General features: G+C 46.1%; 1 protein-coding gene across 1 annotated transcript; it reads left to right on the forward strand.

The window, feature by feature from the left end:
• Nucleotides 1-1917: 1917 nt before the first annotated feature.
• On the forward strand, nucleotides 1918-6025 carry LOC104535006 (serine/threonine-protein kinase PDIK1L-like). The gene is made up of 3 exons (XM_010188059.1): nucleotides 1918-2536; nucleotides 3518-3734; nucleotides 5681-6025. The coding sequence occupies exons 1-3, from the start codon at nucleotides 1991-1993 to the stop codon at nucleotides 5914-5916; spliced, it is 999 nt and encodes a 332-aa protein (XP_010186361.1). The 5' UTR covers nucleotides 1918-1990; the 3' UTR covers nucleotides 5917-6025.
• The last annotated feature ends 6900 nt before the right edge of the window (nucleotides 6026-12925 follow it).

The following is a 12925-nucleotide window of genomic DNA, read 5'->3' on the forward strand; positions in this document are numbered from 1 at the left end:
GGTGGGGAAGGGGCCTGAGGCAGGGAAGGGAAATGGTCTTTTAGGTAAGAAGTGGGGGAGAGCTGGGCCTGAGGGGATGGTGGAGGTGGGGAAGGAACTACGGGGGGTGGGGAAAGAGGCTGAGGTTGGGAAGGAGCTGAGGCTGGGGGGCATGGGCAAGTGGGCATAGACTTCATGAGGGGAGGGGAAGGGAGATTTGGTGAGATGCTGGGAAGAGCTGGGCCTGAGACAGGAGGCAGGGGAGGGACTGGAGCAAGTGGAGATGGTGCTGGACCAGGGAAGGGGGGAGAGGTTGTGCCATTGGATGGGGCTATGGTGGGTGTGGGTTTGGAGGGAGGTTGGGGTTTGGGATGTGGAGGGCCTGCTTTGGGGAGGAGTGGGAGAGTTGAGGGCTGGAAAGTGGGGAATGGGGGGGGTGGTTGGAAGGGCTGGGTGAAAAGAGGAAGGGTTTGGGAAAGGAGCTGGTGACTGGAGCTGGAGGAGGGAGGAGAATTGAGAAGGAAGAGGAGGGGTTAGGTTGGGGAAGCTGGACTGAGACTTTGGGAAAGGAGGAAAATTTGGGGTAAAATGGGGCTTTGAAGGCAGTGGCAGGTGCAGTAGGAAGCAGGGGGAGTTGAAGGGGGAAGGATTAATGGGGTTGGGAAAGGAACATTTGGGACATGAAAGCAGAGGAAGATTCTGTCTGGAGAGAAGGATTAAGGTGTTATGAGGGAGCAAAACTTGGGCTGGTGTTGAAGAGCACTGGGGGAGGGAGACACGAGAGGAGAGGCTAAAATGAGAGCAGCGTTACTGGGGGCTAGGGCTGGGGAATTGAGTGAGGGACCATGAGAACCTCAGGGAGAGCCTGTGCTCAAGAGTGAAGAACAACCTGGGGTGGAACAGGGAGCTGGAGGTGGAGGGAAAGCGCAGTGTGAGGGTTGCGAAGGGGCTGGAAGAGGGTGAGGTGGAGAAAGAGGGTGAGTATCAGGGCAGGGCCTGGTGGCAAATTGGTGGTGGAAGTGCAGGGACATGATGTAGCCATCGATGGATAAGTACATAGACGAGGGGGGAAAGATCTAGTGCCAAACTGGCACTTCTGGCTAACTCTTAACTTTAAAAGTCAATTCTGGTGACAGTAAGTTGAGCTGTTACCCAGGAGGTCTCATCTTCCCTTTCTTGCCCTGCTTAGGAAACGTGTCTACCTCCTTCTTTTTTCTTTCTCACTAAACTTCTTCTGCTGTGGACAGATCGATGTCGCTTCCCAGGTGGTTGTATCCCACTGTGCAGTCAGGATTGTACTTGATAACGTCTGGAAGTTACCATGGATATCGACTTTCTCTTAAAAACCTGTTTTAGCTGTCGGTCCTTGTGCATCTGCATCATACACCAATGCATACACCACTAAAATTCACAGAATCACAGAATCGCACGGTTGGAAAAGACCTCTGAGATCATCACGTCCAACCGTTCCTGTCTACCCACTAAGCCATGCCCTTAAGTACCTCGTCTACCCGCTCTTTAAATCCATCCAGGGATGGGGACTCCACCACCTCCCTGGGCAGCCTGTTCCAGCTTCTGACGACCCTCTCAGTAAAGAACTTCCTCCTTCTCTCTAACCTGAACCTCCCTTGGCACAGCTTGGTGCCGTTTCCCCTTGTTCTATCCCCCATCACCTGGGAGAAGAGACCAGCACCCACCTCTCTCCAAGCTCCCTTGAGGCAGTTGGAGGTGGTGCTGAGGTCTCCCCTCAGCCTTCTCTTCTCCAGGCTAAACAAGCCCAGTTCCCTCAGCCGCTCCTCATCAGGCTTGTTCTCCAGAGCCCTCCCCATCCTTGTGGCTCTTCTCTGAACTTGATACTGATTTGCAGTCAACTGTTGGTAAGCTGCTTTGTTTGGGAGAGTTTTAAGCTTTTTACCCTCTTCTCTTCCAAGGTTTTACTGCAGGTGACGAGCGATTACCATGAGTTCCAATATTTCCCTCTGATTTGCTGTTCACTGGGCCGCAGCGAGGGATGGCTACAGAAGCCAAGTACAGCATCGTGCGAGAAGTGGGCCGAGGGAGCTATGGAGTGGTTTACGAGGCCATCGTTAACCGAACTCGAAGCAAAGTGGCTGTAAAAAGGATGCACTGCAACGTGCCCGAAAACGTCGAACTGGCTCTGCAAGAATTCTGGGCCCTGCAGAGCATTCAGAGGCAACACGAAAACGTGATCCAGTTGGAGGAGTGCATCCTGCAGAACGGCCGGGTCTTTCAGCCAATTAGTCATCGTTACAGGAAATCGGACAGCCATTTGCTGCTGATTGAGACCTGCCTGAAAGGACGCAGGTGCATGGATCCCAAATCCGCCTGCTTCCTCTGGTTTGTCATGGAGTTCTGTGACGGTGGGAACATGAACGAGTACCTGCTGTCTCGCAGCCCCGACGCTCAGCTGAACAAGAGCTTCATGCGGCAGCTCAGCAGCGCCGTGGCTTTCCTGCACAGAAACCAGATAGTGCACAGAGACCTGAAATCCGACAATATCTTGATTTCTCATACGCAGGGAAGTCCCATAGTCAAGGTAAGGGACTCAAACTTCGCCGTTACAAGTATGGGATCTCCGCGCTTACGCATCACGTGCTTTGAAATGGTATTTTGGCGAGTCTTGTGATGGTTGTAATAAACATACTCGGAACGTCTGATATCACTTGAGGGCTTTTTTGAGTCTTGGAAGGAAGTGGAGGTCACAATGGCGTTTCTGTAACGCTCTTCATCTGCTGCTTATCTTGTAGAGAGGAGCAGCTCAGGGCTGTCAAACTTCTGCACGCCAGAGAATCAGAGAGATCACGATCAGCCAAAAATAAAGCAATATTTCCTGTGCCCTTAAGACTCGAAGGGCGCGCTGCCGTTACACCAGCTGGCGCTTCCAATATTGCTGCCTCCAGTGCATATTGGTCAGGGGAGATGGGGAATGTCTTTGTGACTCCTGTGGGTTGATGCCCTGAGTGAGACGAAGGCTGAAATTCTGTACAGCTGCTTGTCAGAAAGCTGGAAAAGCTGGGAGCCAGCCCACCCCTGAACTTTCAATCCTGAAAGTTCCAGTAGTTAGAGCATAAAATAACAGATAATTCATGACTTGACCATTCAGATCAATAATTGTATTTGTACTGCGACCTGTAGAGCTGCCAAGGGACGTTTAAATCAATGTCATCTTAATCACTATGGGTAATAATGGTAATGCAAGAGACTCGGTGCACTCACCGTGGGGCCACCTCTACTGTAGGTGTTGTTCAAGGTATGTTTATGCCCGATTAGATGTAATCAGGATGAACTTCACAGAAAGATAACACTCAGGCACCTCTTTTGCCCGTCTTAGGAAGAGAAACAAGCAGGAAAGGAGCTGGGGAACAGACAGCTAACAGGAAATAATCAGCTTTTCGTTTCACCAGGACGAGTCAGTGCCAGGCTGTGGTGATTTCAGAGCAGAATTCACTGACCCACTTGTAAACTCGGTGCCTGTGAATAACTGATTTTTCCTTTTCTTTTTTTTTCTGCATCCTAGGTAGCAGATTTTGGCCTCAGCAAGGTGTGCCAGGGGAAAGGGAACGTGAACCAGCATCGCTTCTCCTCTGCGTGTGGGTCCAACTTCTACATGGCTCCGGAAGTGTGGGAAGGGCACTACACCGCGAAAGCTGACATATTTGCCCTTGGGGTCATTTTCTGGGCGATGGTGGAGAGGATCACCTTCCGAGACGGGGATACGGAGAAGGAATTGCTCGGTGAGGATCAGATCAGGGCTGTCCTGCGGTCAGTGGGTGATTTGGATCTGTAGGGATCCTCTGAGATGTGTTCTCGCAGGCACAGTTACAAATGCTGCGGCATGAAACGCTTTGCAACTCAAAGAAACCCAAAGTTGGGCTATTTTTTGAGTGGTTTATCTTTTTGAAAGAACTGCAAAGAAATCTCTTTTTCTTCAGCATGAATTGCTCCTAATCTGGTTGCTTCTCTTACAAGGTTTCCATGTCTTGAAGAGATATCACTAAGGCAGAGGGAATGTTGTTTTTATATTTACAATTAATTCGGTTTGGAAGATTATTCCTTCTGCCAGAAATACCCTGTGGGATTCAGGGGTTAAGGGAAAGATCGCTTCTGGTATCTCTGCTGTCAGGCCTTCCTTACTCTAAGGAACGCTCTTTAAAAATGGATTTGGCCTTTATTGTCACTGAAGAATTGTAAGAGAAAAAACTCGTAGCTGTTGGCGAGGCATTTGTCTTGCAGCTACGCGCTTCATAGAGGGTTTGCTATCTGTATCCTTCCATTTGCTCAGAAATGCTTTTAATGCTCTTAAAACCAAAACCTTTCTGGAAATTTGGTTTGTGGGTTCGCTTGGATCCTTGACTTGGCACAGCCAAGGGATGGGATCACTCGGAGCACTGGCAGGATGTCCCAAGGAGCCAAATAATACACGGGGAAAGGATGTTTAGATAAGTTTCGCTGCCATCTGGCTGAGTTTCCTCACTGTTCAGAGCTGCAAGATCTCACAGGGATGACTCCTGCGATCGCCTGCTCTGTCCCCGCCTCCTCCTCCCTCCAGATCCCCCACATACACACAGCATGCTTGAAATCCTTTGTACTAAATGATTTCAGAAATGTCTATTGCCCGTCTCCAGAGGAGAGAATGCCAGTCATGTGCATTAGCATAATAATTGAAGACATCTACCAGGCTCTGAGATCCTAGCATACCTGTCTGTCTGTCTTTTGAATGTTTAAATTCTTAAAAGGAATTTCTATTGAGGAACTTTAAGACGCTATTGTGCTCCCCATTTAATTTTACTTTCTTTTTTTTCCCCCATCTTCAAGTACCCTCAGTTCTAGCTCCTGTATTTCTTTCTTTCTAAAATACCAAACATTGAGAAATGTTTTAGTTCCTGCCTCCAGAAACAAGCAAACGGCTGCAGCTGAGACCGAAGCATGAACAGGTTTCATTAAAACAGCTACCCGCCAACCTGAGCTAAGGAGTTTGAGAAGCCGACCTTTTCTGTGCGCGGACAGGTCGCTGCCTTTGAAACATTTATTCTTTGCTTGGTGCAGGGGCAGAACAGCTTGAGTGAGCAAAGCTGGGTTTTTTTTTCTGTCTGTTTTGGAAGCCGGTTAATCATTTTCAACAACGGTGAAATTATTTAGATTACCGGGAGCAAATTTACATTTCCCTTCCTTAATCTTGCCGAGGAGAAGTTGGCTAACGGTAAATGGCATAGGCTGTCATTTTAATTGAAAATTGTTTGACTAACTGAGCAAATAAGTTTCTCTGCTTAACTCTTTCAAGTCACCTCAGCCAAGCACAGTCTCTCTCCCTTTTCTAGAGCTTCCAAGTCTGCTCGTTGGCTGAAAAGAAGTGAAATGTCAGAAATTCTTTTCAGCAGCTCACTTTCTCTGCAGGCAGTCCCCAGAACTGCTTGAGGAGCACGCCACACTTAAACTCGCTCCCTCTGTTCTACACAGTTACGGACGCAGCCTGGTGCAACATCTTCATTGCTATTTGAAAGTAAAAGCCTCTTCCAATAACACACTCTGCCAATATTTGACTTGGCATTCACCTCTTAATAAGTGATCTTTTAGATGTCTTTTTTTTCCCCCAGATTATCTGTGCGTTCTACTCATGGCAGCATTTCGTGTAGATTCTCCTCTGTCTGTATAACCCTGTCTCCTTTTAATCTGTGTTCAGGAATTTACATCTGCCAAGGCAAGCAGCTCATTCCCCTCGGAGAAGCGCTGCTGGAGAATCCCAACATGAAATTACAGATTCCTCTGAAGAACAAGAGGTCCATGCCGGATGATCTCTGCAAGCTCCTGCATGACATGCTGGCTTTTAACCCCAAGGAAAGGTTGGATGCCTTCCAGCTCGAAGTCCGCATCAGGCAAATCTCTTACGGCAAAAAGCGTCAGCGCTCGGTCTCGTAGAGACGGAGGACGTTCAGGTTGGTGTCTGCCAGGCTGCGCCCTGTTTAGGCTGAGCTTACAGGAAATTTTTTGATTATTGACCTCTAGGCCAAAGCCCTCTGAATCAAATCTTGAAAATTCAGCGATAGAAAGACGCAGTCAAACTAGAAGGAAAAAAAACCCCACTTTGATAAATGTTTGAGAAAAGGCATTTTTTTATTCTAACAAGTCAACTTTTACTTCCTTAATGGTGTTTGTTCAGGGAATTGGCTGCGCTGTCTGTATTTGGGCCAGCCTGTCCTTTACCCTAAACCTCACCTATTTCCACTAATGAGGGGAAATTTCTGCCATCGCTCCAGCATTTACTAGGGCCTGTTCGTTGATTTTGCAATCTATTTGCTAACTAAATAAAACCTGAAGTGGACAAAGTTACTCTCTGTTTGCAAGTATGCATCTTAAATACGGTATTTAGGTGTGATATTAACTGTCCCATTAAAGACAGTTTATTTTTTTTAAATTAAAGCACTGTTAATGCTCAGAGGGTATTGGAGCTGGGGGCACCAGATGATGGAGGAGCTTCCTGCCCTGATCTCTTTAACATATTAAAGGCCCACTTTAAAAAAACAAAATAAAGTTGGTCCTAATCCTTATGAGTTCATGATGGCCTCTTTAGTATCTGCCTTGCTGGAAGTTTGAACATCCAACATAAAATTCAAGACAGTCTGTCTGATTCTGTGTCTTTCAGCAGAGCAGTGAAAATACAGAAGGGAACTTCCGGGATTTTCAAGTCCTGTCTTTGGCTATCGTGAGCTTCATATCCTAGAGTTTATTTGATAAATACATCATAGAAATTAAGGTTTTTGTGTCTGATCCTGTCACTGACACTGAGCATCTGGCTGTCCTTTGCAACACAAACGCATTTCTGTTCAGTTAATGCTCTTGATCTTGTGACAGATTTGTCCTTTAGCTTAAAATGTTTTTCCTGTGTGTTTGCCCATTCTGAACTACATTATAGAGAACAATTGTCACCTTAGCAGCATTTCTTCCTGTGCAAGGTTGGCCTGTTGTTTCCATTGAGGTTGGCTCCTCCATCCCTCTACATACAAGAAGGACGAGTCTCTTCAGGTCCTTGTAAAGCGTGAGCATTTACTGTCTAGTCCGGAAATATTTCTCCTGATGTATTCCAGGATCGCATCTCTCTCCTTTCACATCTCTATCACTTAATCCTCTCATAATTACTTTGTATCCTAAAGCCCTTTTTGACTTGAGCTGCTTCAAATCAATAACGTTCAGGGTTGCAGCAGAAACTTTTGTTCACAGACACGTGACCTTATGTTTTCTATCGCCGGCTTTCATCCCCTGTCAGTTGGAAGAAGCGGTGAATGACCCTGAAAACTTCTTCATCCTTAATTTTTTAATAGCTGTAATACCTCCAGCTTTGTGTCAACGGCACTCTTCTAACTGTGCCAAGGCTGGTAGTGAAAACATTAATTAAACAAGTTCATTGCCAGTGCCAATCTTGATAAAACTCTACCTACTCTAACCTCTTCATTTCCTAATTATCCGTTTCAGTTTTCCCTTGGGACAGGTTAACTGCCTCACATCTTCCCTTTTCCTCATCCCAGCCTTCTCCTGCCGATCTAACACTTTCCTGTGGGTCCTCCATCAAATGCTTTGCTGAAATCTCAGCGGACAAGACCAACGCTTCTTTTTATCTAGAAAAAGATCGGTTTTATTGCTGAAAACGACTCAATTCATGTGGTAGGATCCGCAGTTCTGGGGACTCCTGGCTGAGCCGGGAGGCCTGGCACACTGTAACAGCAGCAGCACCACTAGTTGGCAGGCCAGCCCTGAAGTGGGTAGCCTGCTGTAGAGGAATTTGCAAGGATAAAGAGGGGGGGGAAAAAAGGCTCTAGCAGCACGGTATCAGGCTTATTACCATTGACTTTCCTTTCTCATTCTGAAACCATAATGGTAAATAGGTTTGTGGGCTACGTTCAGAAGAAGAACGCCAGCAAAGCCAGGATGTATCCTTGAAAACCCCGTCTGTCTCCATCTCCTTAATTCATTTTATTTTCCTGTTCGGTGTGACACTAAATCTAAAATCAGGAGTAGCACAGAAGCTGAAAAGGGTTTCTTGCAATTTAGGTGCTCCGGAAGAAACTCCAATAGCAAGTTTGAATCAAACAGGAGATACTTTCATTTCTCTGATGCTTTATTGTCACAGGGCAGTGAACTCTACACTGTAGCGTGGCCAAACACTGAAGCTCCTTGGAGCACTGCAAAAAACACCTAAAGAGTTTTCTTTTATGAATTTAAAGACAAAGATATTGGATATAAGCTGTGATTTGGGAAGTCCTTAAGTTAAATGCTGCTCAGAGCTGGGATTTTTACTGAGGGAAGCCTGCTTGCTTACCTGCCCCGTGCTCTTCCCTAAGCATCTGTGTTCTGTTGATGGCCCCCAGGCCAGGGCCGTGGACTTGGGTGTGTTTTTTTCCAGTGTTTTTTCCAAAAAGTATTTAATTTTGCAACCTTTTTCACGTTTCTTTTGTAGGTGTCGCATGGGATCTGGAGACCTTGGAGGTGACGAACAACTCAGCCTTCCTTTGGAATCAGCGGGACGATCAGAAAACCATCGCCAGCTTCTCGTTTACCCAAACGGTTCTATTTAAATGGACAGTAACTTTATTTATTTGTACAGTAATTCTAAGAGGAGAGCTACGAAAGAAGTCTATGATTGTGCAAACCTTTTGGTATTTTTATGCAAACTTTCAGTATTTTTATATCTGCGTTCTTTTAAGCAGCGAGTAGCTTAGGTGAAAACTCAGCTGAGGTGACCGTGACAGCCTGGCCACACTCAGCACCGTTGTAGAGAGGTGTTTTTTTGAGTTTCTTTTTAAAACAACTCATGTGCATCCTTTTGTTGCCGTCCCACAACTGCCCTTTTGAAGGATGGCAAAGAAATGTGCAGAAACCATCTGGAGACGGGCTTCTTTACCCCGTTGCGTGTTGTCTACCTTTCCAGCCCTGGCTCCTTGCTGATAATGCCATGTTGCTTGTCCTTGGCACAGAAGTTGTCTTTACGAGCTTTAATTGGAGGGGTTTTTTTCGGTGTAATTCTTCACTGCGTGTTGCTTGGCCACGTACCGGAGCGCTGTCTGCTGAATGAGCTGGCAAAGCGTTCAGTGCCTGTTCGGAAAAGTTTGAGGAGAAACAAAAAAAAAAAAAAAAGAAAAAGAAAAAAAAGTCTTTTCTTCACAGTGGCTTTTGAATATTTTTGCTTAGATTAACTAAAACGCTTTCTTAAAATACATACAAAGAATGTTAAAGATGCCAACTCTTGATTAGAACGTATGCGTCACTAACACTTAAAGTAGTTTAAGGAATCATGCTTCCTGCTGTGTTAGCTGCTCGTGCCAGCTGTTCTTACAAGCGAAATGAAAAGGACAGAGCTGGAATCTTGGCAGGTAAATGGGGGAGCCTAATTTGCGGCCTGTTTGAAAAAAATACTTTAATGTCTCTGTAAACTGCTGCTGCTCTTCGCTTTTCTGAAGCAGTCGGGAGCTCCTGGAAAAGGTTGCTCCTGGAAAAGGTTCCTCCTGTGCTCTTTTGTTGTGCAGAGGTGAAATCATGTCCTTCGGGGACAGCTTCTTTTTGTGGAAAAGGAATAAACTGCCAAAAAGAAAGAGAACATGGTGAGCTCCTCTGCGCCAGAGGACAGAAATACAGATATTTCTGTTAGAAATGGATTATCTGTTTCTTTCCCCTGTCCTGCTCTACCAAGATTGAATATTGCAATATTTTAAGCAGTGTATTGTAAGCTAAATTCGCAGAGAGGATCTTTCCTCCTGCCGTGGCTTTATCCAGAGGCTCTGCTGGCCTTTTGTGGGGAAGTGCAACATTTTCTCACCATTCCTCCAGGCTGCGCAAGATTTTCCTTCTGCGCAAACAAGCATTAATTGCCCTCTGTTCCCATAACGGATAACGAAGGGACCACCCGATAGGAGTAGTTCCTGGAAAGGAAAACTGAATTAATTCAGATTATTCGATCGAGCTTGCCTTTTGAATGTAGAGACTCGCCAGTCTGACGGTGTGAGCCCATGTGGAGTGTGCGCAGCAATGACGGGCACGGCTGCTTTGAAGCTCATTCAGCTCTCGACACCTCTGTGGAGACCGCAGGGGGACTGGAGAGGAGGCGAAAATGGAGGTCTGGATCTTTTAGTATTAAAAGCCACAGTCATCCCGCTCTTGAGAGCGCATCTGTCTTCTGGTAGGAGCCAAGGCTGCCTCGGATGCAGCTCCAGCCCAGTTTTACCTAATCCTGGTTGTTGCCTTGGTTTTTTTCCCTCATCCTGGAGTCCTGGGTAACAGGGCTGTTCGCTAAGTTTTCCTATCCACAGCTTTTGGGTTTAAATCCTCCTCCTCCTCTTCGCAGAGTTGCTGTTCTGAAGTAAGATTTCTTCATTTTCTCTTCTAATCCTGCAGCCACCGCTGCTCTATCGTTTGCTTTCTCCTTGCTCGTGGCCTTCCAGGGCTGTTTTATGTTGAGACCGGGTTTTTCTGAACACAGAGAAGTTTTTGTGCCTTCCCCACACGTGAGAAAATTGCAGGGCACGAGAATGGCTGGTTTTACTCATTTTTTTTCCTCCCTTTTTTTGCCAAACTGAGCAAGTATCCTCACAGCTGCTAGGTTATTTTAGTTACTCCGTGTGTATGCTTGAATCTCTTAAGATGCTGTACTTAATAAGTTAATAAAATGCTGTGGATTTTTACTAATGTGTTGAAAAGTGTGGTTATACTGAGCATAAAGATTTAGATTCAGGTACCACGAGTTAGTAAGTCTTACTCTAATACCTCTTCAGTTGGTAAATGAACCTGTGTGATGACAGCCTGTAATTTAAGTGACTGCTTCTTGGGGAAAGGGGTGGGAAGGGAGAATCCTGCTCTGAAAACAAGCTCAAAGAAGTGACCTAAAAGGCTAAATGTAACGTCTGTAGCTGGGAAAGAAAGAGAATGAAATGGGAGAGGGCATGAATCTGTGGTATTCTCTTTAAAATCTATATATAGTGAATTAATAATAATATAGCTGAGCAGAAAAAGGAAAGGATGGCAAAGTTTGACAAAGATTTGCAATTTGGGAATTGGGGATGGGAATTCTGTTAAATTATAGGTGGGTTATGGAGAAAATGAATTCCTCTTTATCCAATGGATGCTCCCTCCTCATGGTGGGAGAGCCAAGGGGGTGCCCGGGGGATGCGCAGGTTTCACGCAGCACGGAGCCCAATTGCCAAAATCCCTGGTGACAGCAGAAGGGGGTAAATGGCACCCATTTGTGGAAGATGAACCCATGAGCGGCTGCTGAACGGGGCTTTAGAGCAGCCCTAGGTTCAGGGAGTTCCTAAACTCATTCAGCCGCTGCCGGAGCTGCTCTCTCTGCGGTGCCCTGCTTGTACCCAGTTTTAGTTCCAGGCCCTGGTGATGCTGCCCGCCTCCTTTCTCACCGTAACCCAAAATACGCTGCCCGTCGCTCCTGTCGTCGTAAAGTAGCTGTGTCTTGGTGAAAACCTCTGCTTTGGTGACAGGAGGAAGGCATTTACCAGCGACAGCTTCACATTTTAGGAAAAGCTGTTGAGGTGGTGGGTGGCTCGGCTCAGCACCCACTTGTGAGGCTGGGATGCTCTCAATTTTTCCCCTAGGTCGGAGCACAGGCGGTGCTGACCAAGGCTGTACCTCTCCGCTTTTTAATCTATGTGCTGCTCAATTTTTTATCTTTATATTTAAGGCAAGAGAAAAGACCAGCGAGGAACATGGCTCTGCGATTCAGCTTTTCAGACAGCGAAGGTGAAGCTTGGTTCTGCTTCGGTAGTAACAAAAAGATAAGTAAGTTCTCCATTTTTTTTCTCTCCTCTCTGTGAGGAGCCTCCCGCTCACCAGAGCGGTTTGTTAGCGTAGCTTCTTGAAATGTTGGCGCTGCCCGTCGAGGCAGGCACTTTAATCGATGCCATTGGATTAAGGATGCTTCAGACCAGTTAATTTTTTTTCTGTGGGACAAATAACATTGCTCACAGAGATGTGAGTTAGCCAGGGGCTGAATTTATCCGGGGAAGAATTAAATACTCGTTACCGGCTCCAGTCAGGATCAAGTCAGTCAATACTATTCTATTTTTCTCTAAAATTAAGCTTTGCCTCCACATCACTCATTAGCAGAAGCCTCCATTAATCATAAATCCCAGCACATCCAAAGCAGAACCTCCTTTTTTTTTTCCCCTATGTCTGTTTAAATACCATAGCTGGTTGTCTTACAGCTGCTGAGAAGCTTTTTTTGAGGGATAACTAAATTCCCAGGTCTATTAATCACAAAGACTAACGAAGGCGCTCCGGATGCCTGTCACTGAGCAGTTATCTGCAGGCTGGAGGTTGAGATATTTCCAAGAAGGGGCACAGGAGCTGCTTGGATGAAGTCTCACCTCAGCGGGATGAGATAAGGAAAGCAGATTTGCTCTCTGTTCCCCAGACACGAGAAGGACACGGCCTGGGAGGTGCAGCGGCTGCTTTCCGTGCTCCTGCTTCATCAGCTTGAAATGTTCCCTTTGCACAGGGTTCAGAGGAAGAATTTAATTTCTTTGTGGCCAGGGAGGTAAGACCAAAGTTATTGACTTGTGTGGGTGCAGGAGGGACTCGTGGACTGACTGAATCTGGAGAAATCCCGTTGCAAAATAAGGAAAAGGGGGAAACCTGCACCTTAACCTATTGGAGATGGCCACAGACCATTTCCCAGTTAAAACTTTCAGCGCTGGAGCGCTCGGGTCGCATTCATGGCTCCTCCTCTCTCATCCTAAACTTTGAACACGTTGCTCCTTTGTGCCATTAAACAGCTGCTGCCTTCCTCTACCAGAGGAGGCTGTTCCTGTGGTGTGTAAAACACGATAAATGTATATATTAAAAATATATAAAACTTACATATATAAAAGATATGTGTATAATGTGTGTGTGTATTTTATACACATATAAATATATATTTATAAGTATA

This window comes from Mesitornis unicolor, unplaced genomic scaffold (genome assembly GCF_000695765.1).
Source record: "Mesitornis unicolor isolate BGI_N332 unplaced genomic scaffold, ASM69576v1 Scaffold49177, whole genome shotgun sequence".
NCBI lineage: Eukaryota > Metazoa > Chordata > Aves > Mesitornithiformes > Mesitornithidae > Mesitornis > Mesitornis unicolor.